Here is a 9941-nt window from a genome sequence, read left to right as displayed (position 1 = left end):
AGAGAGATAGAGGAGACAGAGACTGGCATGGGCTTGTGAAACATCAAAGCCATGCCTAGTGATATACTCCTCCAACAATGCTATGCTTACTCCAACCAGGTTACATCTCCTAGTCCTTATAAGCTTTTCAAAGTGTTTCACTACCTGGTGACAAAAATTCAAATGTATGAGCTTATGAGGGTGATTCTTATTCAATTGACCCAGACACTAGGAATCATGCCTATAGCAGGCTCATTTATTCAGCAATAAGGAGAGCCTTTTATATCCTCCTTCCAGTGCCCAGGCTTCCTTTGACATTTCATGGTTATCCCTCGTTGACTAGGCAGTGTCAGGATGTCTGACAGTGCCTGTTGCTAGGCCCTTAGGCAAGCTATAGGTTGGCTCATCTCTAGGCCTGGCAGGTCTTCTCATCCTACAACCACAGTCCCCTATCTTGTCTGTGCATATGGATCATGGAGAATGACAGTTGACTATCAAAGACTTAATTAAGTATATTAATGTTTATTAGTATATTAAATACTAGATACTGTGTACTTACTTGAGCAGATTAACACACCTCCTGCTGCACAACATGCAGATATTGATATAGCATTGCCTTTTTCTCAGTACGTGTCCAAAAGAACTACCAAAAACAATTTGCTTTCTGTTGGCAAGATCAGCAGTATATCTTTACAGTTTTACTTCAAGGGTATACTTACTTTCCATCCTGGTCATAACTCATTTCACAGTGGTCTTGATCACCTGTCTCTTCCACAAAATATAATACTGGTATATATTGACATTATGCTGATTGGACAAAGTAAACAGGAGACAGGAACTACTTTAGAGATGTTGACAAAACATATTGCATCAAAGGATGGGAGATACATACAACCAAAATCCAAAAGCCTACTATCTCCATGAAACTTTCAGGAGTCCAGAGTGTGGATTATGTAGAGATATTCCTTCTTAGGTAAAGGATAAGTTATTGCACCTGCCACTTCCACCATCCAGAAAGCAGCATAATATTAAGCAGCTTCTTTGGGTTCTGAAGACAGCACATTCCTCAGGCATATTACTCTAGTACATATACTAATTGACCTGGAAACTGATAGTTATGAGTAGGCCTTGGAGCAAGAGAAAACTCTTCAGAAAGTACAGGCTGATTTTCAGGGTGCACTACCATTTGGACCATTTATCCAACAGACCTAATTGTACTTGTGGCATCAGCAACAAATACGGATACTGTTTGGAGCCTTTGGTAAACAACTATAGCAAAACACAATGGAGATATTTGGGATTTTGGATTAAGGCTCAACTAATATCTGAAGAAATATGTTCTTCATTTGAAAAACAGTTCTTTCTTGGAATGCTTTGGGGCTTTAATGAAAACTGACCACTTGAAAAGGGGTCAACAGATTACTATGAGACATGAGATGTTCATTCTCAGCTGGGTAATATCTGACCCCCCAAGTCATAAAATTGGTTGTTCACAGGGATATATAAATTGTCAAGCCTGAGCAAGCTTTAAAGGCACAAAAAAGTTACTCGAGGAAGTTTCCCTAATGATTACGGTTCCTACTGCCATTTTTTCTTTTTTTTTATTACTTTACAAATAATGCCATTCAAAATTTCCACTTCCTCCCCTCCTCCCACTTCTCTCCCACTCCCCCCTCACCCTCCCACCTGTCCTCCTCCAGTCCTAAGAGAGGGCAGGGTACCCTGCCCTGTGGGAAGTCCAAGGCCCTCCCCTCTCCATCCAGGCTTAGGAAGGTGTGCATCCAAATAGACTAGGGTCCCAAAAGACCAGTACACGCAGTAGAAACAAATGCCAGTGCCATTATCATATTGGCTTCTTAGTCTGCTCCAATTGTCAGCCACATTCAGAGGGTCCAGTTAGATCCCAGTCCCAGTTCAGCTGGATTTGGTGAGCTCCCATTAGATCAGGCACACTGTCTCAGTGGGTAGACCAACTCCAGGCGATCCTGACTTCCTTGCTCATCTTCTCCCTCCATCTGCTCTTCAACTGAACCTTGGGAGCTCAGTCCTGTGCTTCGATGTAGGTCTCTGTCTCTATCTCCATCCGTCACTGGATGAAGGTTTTATGATGATATTCAAGATAGTCAACAGTCTGACTATGGGACAAGGCCAGTTCAGGCACCCTCTCCTCCACTGCTCAGGGTTCCAGCTGGGGACATTTCAGTGGACACCTGGGAACCCTTCTATAGTCAAGGCTCTTGCCAATCCCAAAATGGCCCCCTTAATTAAGATATCTTCTTCCCTGCTCCCATATCTGCCCTTCCTCTTTCTCAACCATCCCATTCCCCCAAGCTTTCCCCAGGCTTCTCCTTCTCCCTTATCTCTCCTCCTCTCCCTTTCCCCCCATCCCAACAACACCCCCATGTTCCCAACTTTTGCCTGGAAATCTTGTCTGCTTCCAATTTCCAGGAGGACCTATATATATATATATTTTTCTTTAGGTTCACCTTATTACTTAGCTTCTCTGGGATCATGAACCATAGGCTCAGTATCCTTTGTTTATGGCTAGAATCCACTAATGAGTGAGTACATACCATATTCATACTTTTGAGTCTGGGTTATCCTACTCAGGATAGTGTTTTCTATTTCCATCCATTTGCATGCTAAATTCAAGAAGTCATTGATTTTACCACTGAGTAGTACTCTAATATGTAGATGTGCCACATTTTCTTTATCCATTTTTCAGTTGAGGGGCATTTAGGTTGTTTCTAGGTTCAGGCTATTACAAATAATGCTGCTATAAACATAGTTAAATAAATGCTTTTGAAGTATGATAGGGCATCTCTTGGGTATATTCCCAAGAGTGGTATTGCTGGATCCTGAGGTAGATTGACTCCCAATTTTCTGAGAAACCATCACACTGATTTCCAAAGTAGTTGCACAAGTTTGCATTCCCACCAGCAATGGATGAGTGTTCCCCTTACTCCACATCCTCTCCAGCATAGGTTATCATTGGTGTTTTTGATTTTAGCCATTCTGAGAGGTTTAAGATGCTATTTCAAATTTGTTTTGATTTGCATTTCCCTGAAAGCCAAGGAAGTTGAACATGACCTTAAGTATCTTTTGGCCATTTGAACTTTTTCTGTTGAGATTTCTCTGTTTAGTTCAGTATCCCATTTTTTTAATTGAGTTATTTAGAGTTTTAGTGTCTAGTTTCTTGAGTTCTTTATATATTTTGGAGATCAGACCTTTGTCTGATGTGGGGTTGGTGAAGATCTTCTCCCATTCAGTAGGTTGTCTTTTTGTCTTAATGACTTTGTCCTTTGCTTTACAGAAGCTTCTCAGTTTAAGGGGGTCCCATTTATTTATTGTTGCTCTTATTGTCTGTGCTACTGGGGACTATTGATACTATTAATTCTTTCCTTTAGTTGTATTTTGTATAGCACTTCTGGATTCTATGTGTGCTAGTCATCAGGGAGGAAGCCTCCTGGTCAATTACAGATGGTTCCCACAAGACATATGTCCAAAATATGTGATGCCCTCAGCAATAGGGATTTACCATTGAAGTTTATACCAGAACTTATGACTTCTATTTAATTACAACTAGAGTCCATTGATCACTTTTTCATTTATCTCACTTACTACTATTCAGTCATTGAATAGTCATGAAGTAAGTGATGACAAGACTCTTTACCCAGTTGATACAATAGTGTTGACTAAGCTATCACCTATGTACTTTCTGTAATACTACACTCAATGGAAAAAAGAGAAGAGACAAACATGCACTTGCCTCCTCTTGAAATTTGTCTTTAGTATTTTTGAGCCTGGTCTATAAAGATGAAAGAATAGATTAAGTCACTATATATTTTGGCATATTTTTTCTCATTTGTGGATTCTAGATATACAACACATATATGAAAAAAGAAGGAAGACTAAAATAAATATGGAGATACAAGAGAGAAAGCATAAAGGAGTCAAAAGGGCGATTTGATATGCAAATAAGGTCAAAGTATATAACAAACTTAAATTTTCTTTAAGAAATTTATTACTAAGTGCAACAAATATACACAAACAGACAAAACTGAAAAAGAAACTAAGAGGTCTATTTTAGGACTTGTAAAGTGTGGTGATGAGAATAAAATATGGAATTAAAAGTGTGAATGTGTTTGTTAAATATCTATACTATTGAATCTATTTTTCTCTCAAAAGCATATCTTCTACCAATTCTGATTCACTTTACTTCTTCTACAGCAATTACTTTATAAAGAGCCATATAGGAAGCCAAGGTTATTAGATATTTGAAAAGGTGACATGTTGAGGAAAGGCCACCCTGACACATTGTATGAGTGCAGGACTCTTAACTAGGTTCAATCTGTGGAGCTGTGAGGTAAAGTTTAGGACTGAAAAGGTTACCCAGGAATAAGTTACCTGCCTACACACTCATTGTCTAGCTTCAGAGACTTATTTTCCAGATGATCTATCTACCTTGAACATTTTCTTTAAAAGTACCTTGCTGCCACATCCTTAAACATTTTTTTCATATTTTTTTGGAAATTTAATGCTTAAATTTGTTTTTAATGTGTTTTATATAAATTATAGATATAAAATCATCATTTATTCCCAGTTAAAAATTTAAACAACTCATATCAGATAAAATTTAAAACATTTCCACTAATATCTTCAAATATGTGAACAAAGACAAAATACACAAACCAGACTTAAAACTTCTTAACTGTGTTTACTTGTAATTGAAAACATAGTAAGACTGACCTGTCAGACACAATCTACTTATTTTATCTTTTCCATACAGTTATGGAATACATTTAAATATAAGATAAAGTTGCAAACTATAATACTTGTTTAGAAAAACACAGATACATGACTGTAGCAAAAACTGTATAAATGAACCCAGACTGAATAATTGGCACATATTTAATACTTGAGAAATTCACACATTTTTCTAATATAGAACTAGGTCATGCAAGTTCAAGTAGGAGCATTCATCTCAAATTCAGCTCCTGCACTTTGTACTTTTTTAACAGAATAACAAAAATATCAACATTATAGTTCACTATTTATCACTGCTAGATATATTACACATCTTTTAATTAATTTCAACATCAGTAGTATTAAGATTGCTACAAATCTATAGATGAAGAAACTGAGTTGCAGAAGAAGAACAAAGTTCTTAGATTGCAATTCTGACATAATAAACTGATATTATCTAATTATGGAATAGACATATCTCAAGGACAAAGAACTGGATAAAGTAGATAAATTGGCCTCCAGGACCCAACAAGGGCTGGAAACACAAGAGGCGCTTAACAATTAATTATTGAACTATACACTGGTATATCAGAGCTACAATTTATATTTTAAAATAAAGATAATTTTATAGAAATCAGGCAAAAGTATCTTTCCATACTTTTTATCTATTTTTTTAACCTGAGGCAATAAGGAGTTTATAATTTGCTTAAAAAAACTAGTTCTTAAATTAAATGTGTACTTTGACATCTACTTTTAATGCTACCTTTCTTTATAAACTGCTACACACTATTTAACTTCAAGATGCTAACATTTTGTCTTTGAAGTTGCTTTCATGTAAGCATGTTACACTTTGAAAGGAAAGAGATTATGATTTTACATAATCCTAACATTCTAGGCCTCTGGTGATGATTTGCTCACGTAACTCTTAAGTCATAACCATTAAGTCAGGAGAGACGATCTCATTGTACGTCAGAATACTCAACATTCTAACTGAGCTTAACCACACATGTCAGCATACAAATGGGAGTGGAAACATTTCTATCACATGTTTGAACAGACCACAGTTTTTAAAAATTACAAACAGCACAAGATCAGAGCATGAAGTGCGGCTTTGCTAGTGTTTTTCCCAGCATGAAGCTGCTGTTCAGAAGCACAATGATCAAAATTAGGACACAGTTGAGGTAGTTTAAGGAAAATGGAAATGGCATGTCTACTTTTTACAAAATATTACCATAAAATTTTAATCTAGGGCTGGAGAGATTACTCAAAGGTTAAGAGCTGTGACTGTTCTTTCAGAGGACCCAGGTTCAATTCCCAGTATCCACATAGCAGCTCACAACTCTCTGTAACTCCAAGATCTGACACTCTCACACAGACAGACAGAAATGCAGATGAAACACCAATGTACATAAAATAAAAATAAATTATAAAAAGTTGTAATCTACTTTCCATAATTCTCATATTAAATATAAAAAGGAAAAAAGTGGTAAATTGTATCTTCCAAAATCTGTTTCAGTAATCCTTGTTGGTTTCCATCAATCTTCTTTGCTTCTTAACATGATTGATAAAAATTATTAAAAAGAAAAAAATAAAAATTTTCTATGCCTTTGGTTCTTTAGCAGTTTGGAAAATGGATTGCCTATTTTATTTCCAAAGATCATGTTAGAAAAATAATCTACTTGATATTATTAGTAGAAAACCAAATTAGGTAAAAATGAATTCTAATTTTTTTTAATTATTACATCTTTTCTTCTCACTAACCATGTAATATTGAAAACTACATGTAAACTTACTAAAATGGTAATAATAGCTTGAACTATTTTATTTTTAGAACTTTAAGTGTATTCATGAATTCAACAGACAACAGTATACTCACACAATAAAGTTTAATAGCAACTTTATATATCTGTTATATATATCATTTAGAGTTAATTTTTTACAAGCCAGTCTATTTAAGTGGTCTACTCTCTATGATTTAAATAACACAGATTCAATTTATTATTTAATCATCTGATAGCAGTAATCTGTGCACTAAGCATCTTTATTGTTAAAGTTTTAATCTGTTTTGTTCAAAATTGTCTTAGTTTTCAATTTGACTCTCTGCTTAAAATTGCTTAGCATTATTTAAAAGAATTATTTCACAATATAAAATTTCCCAATAAAATTTTCTAACATTATGAATAAAGCTTCCAATGCTCCAAATTCCTAAATAAAGTTTGAAATTAAGTTTATAATTAAGTTTGAAATTAGGTACAAACCATAAAATATCACAAGACAAAGAGGACTGCTCTGGATTAGAAAACATTCCATATTAAGCTTCTTGCAGAGTATTAATCCTCATATGTATGTGTATAGATTTTTATGGATACATTAAAATGAATCTATTTAAAAAATTCTGGCAATATAACTTTCCTATGAAGTCACATTATAGACTTTAACACATCATCAAATTGATCCATGATCACAAAAAGCTAGCAAACAGCACTGACTTCGAAGCAAGCTGTTGCGTATCTCCCAACCCCAACTTCTGAGTATCATGAACTTAGTTCAAATGATTTGAAAATTAAATTTGAAGATTATAACTTAATTATCTGCTATTCTGTTGGAGAACCTGGCCTCACTTTAGGATCTCTGCAGGCTTCTTACTGTATAACGTGGAGTTGTTTTCCCAAAGGGGAAATAGTGGTGACTTATTTTTTTCTTCACTGCTGCCCTCACTTCCTGGTTTCTTAAAGTATAGATAAGTGGATTCAAGAAAGGGGTGAAGATGGTATAGAAAACAGAGAGAATTTTATCCACCAAAAAGTTTGTGAAGGGCCACACATAAATAAAAATGCAAGGTACAAAGAACATTAGCACAACTATGAAATGTGAAGTGCAGGTGGAAAGAGCCTTAGATGTTCCAATTGAGGAGTGGTCTCTGATAGTTACAAGCACCACAATATAAGAGATGAGCAAAAGCAGAAAACTTATAAGAGCAATAACACCACTGGATGAGACCATGAAGATACCAAGAACATATGTATCTATACAAGCCAGCTGGATTACCAAAGGAAGATCACAAAAGAAACTGTCTACTACATTAGGACCACAGAAGGGTAAATACAGAACAAAAATTAATTGGCTCATTGTATGTAAGAAGCCTACCATCCAAGAAGTTACCACGAGCCCCAAACACATTTTTTGGCTCATAAGTGTTGAATAGTAAAGAGGCTTACATATGGCAACATACCTGTCAAAAGACATGGAAATCAGCAGCACAATTTCAGTTCCAGTGAAAAGATGCAAAAGAAAGATTTGGGAAATGCATCCCTCAAAAGAAATGGTCTTGTGGTGAGCAAAGAAGTCCATGATCATCTTTGGTGTGGCAAAGGAGGAGAGGCATATGTCAATCAGAGAGAGGTTGCTGAGCAGGAAGAACATGGGGGAGTGGAGTTGTGAAGTGGAGAAGACAGTGAACAGAATGAGGCAGTTCCCAAGCATTGTAACTAAATAGAAAATGGAAAATGTCACAAAGAAGAATATCTGAAGCTTGGGAGAATCAGTGAGTCCAAGTAGCACAAATTCCAGTACTCTGGAAGAGTTAAGCCTCTCCATCTATCCGTAGACTCTGCTCTGTAGTCATAAAAGACACAAAATTACAGTGTGGGGTACATATAATATGAAGAACTTACGACATTACTTAGTAATTATCTAGATCACTGGTTACATAGAGTCTATCCGAAAACGCTCTTATCTGGGAGATGTTTTTCTTTGCGGACCACTTAAACAACTGATGCTCGATGACGCTTGAGAAGCGCAGCTTCTTAAATTTGTCCAGCAGGCAAACACGGCACATATAGCCTCCACAACACACCTGTCTAACTGCACCTTTGCTTCAGGATGCACATTTGTAGAAAGATATGTTAAGTTTGTTTGACTTGCTAAATAAAACATATAGAAAATAAATCTGAGCTCTCAAAGTTTTTTCTTATGCAGAAGTGGAATTATTTTGAATCAACAATTTTGGCAGTGTGTTTAATTAAAAACTTAAAGAATGTGATGATTTAAAAAAATTACTAGATACCCTATGAGAGTGACAAATTACTTTCTTTATTTAATCTTATGAAATTATTAGTGACAAAAAGTACACTTTAAACACTTGAGAGGTAATATTAGCTTATATCGTGTTATAATCTATCCTTTTTTTGCTCTATGCAACACAAAGTTAGTGTATTAAACTGTGATAAGATGTTCAGAAACATATTTTCAGAACTTGGGATCATTTTTAGATTAGTTTTTCCATTTAGAATCCTCCTACATTATGAAAACTTTATAATATACTCACATCTATCATATTATCAAAAGCTTAGTACAAATGAAATAAAAATTGGTCCAGGTTGATGAAGGCTAATCTGAAAGGTGAGGATTGCCCTAGTCGATTAGTTTTTCCATTTAGAATCCTCCTACATTATGAAAACTTTATAATATACTCACATCTATCATATTATCAAAAGCTTAGTACAAATGAAATAAAAATTGGTCCAGGTTGATGGAGGCTAATCTGAGAGGTGAGGATTGCCCTAGTCACTCAGTGTGCTGTAGAATGTTGCCTAAAGGAAGTGTCACTGACATTTTTGCAAAGTGTATGCCTATTAGAAAAATTTATCAAGCATAAATCAAACAAGTAAACAAAAAGCTAATGTTATTTCATCTCAGTTAGATAGGAACCATCTGTATGGAACAAATACAACATCTTTTTCAGTTAAACCACTTTTTTAAAGTAAAATTATGAGTACTTTGTTACATTAAATCATTTGAGAATTTCCACTAATTTTATTTATGTTTTAATAATAATTTAGCTACTAACATATATGTTGATACATCTAATTTTATAAATTATCCATCTTTGGAAATGTGATTTTTACTTCTTAGTTTCTGTATAAGTTTTCTAAGTACACCAAAGGTGATTAAAATTTAAACAAGGTGGCTCTGTGTCAAGAAACTTAAAGTATCTTTCAATAGTAACCTTTAAGTCATTCTTAATAATATACGTAGAAGAGAATGAGGTCTTTGTCATAAATTCAGAGGATTTGCAAATGGAAATAGAATCAATAAAGTGAGTTTTCTCCACTATTTCTTTAGTCTTAATTTACTTCTAATGATACTCAGAATGTACTTGAAACTAATAAAAATACATATTATAAAAGCATCACATGAAAATTTGAGACTGAGAC

General features: G+C 35.0%; 1 protein-coding gene across 1 annotated transcript; it reads right to left on the bottom strand.

Moving 5' to 3' along the window:
* Window positions 1–7347: 7347 nt before the first annotated feature.
* Window positions 7348–8322, bottom strand: LOC101983485 (olfactory receptor 4K2-like). The gene has a single exon (XM_005367595.1). The coding sequence runs from the start codon at window positions 8320–8322 to the stop codon at window positions 7348–7350; it is 975 nt and encodes a 324-aa protein (XP_005367652.1).
* Window positions 8323–9941: the final 1619 nt, after the last annotated feature.

The sequence above is a fragment of the Microtus ochrogaster genome, unplaced genomic scaffold (genome assembly GCF_000317375.1).
Source record: "Microtus ochrogaster isolate Prairie Vole_2 unplaced genomic scaffold, MicOch1.0 UNK21, whole genome shotgun sequence".
Classification (NCBI taxonomy): Eukaryota; Metazoa; Chordata; class Mammalia; order Rodentia; family Cricetidae; genus Microtus; species Microtus ochrogaster.
This window is presented reverse-complemented; position numbering and strand designations above follow the sequence as displayed.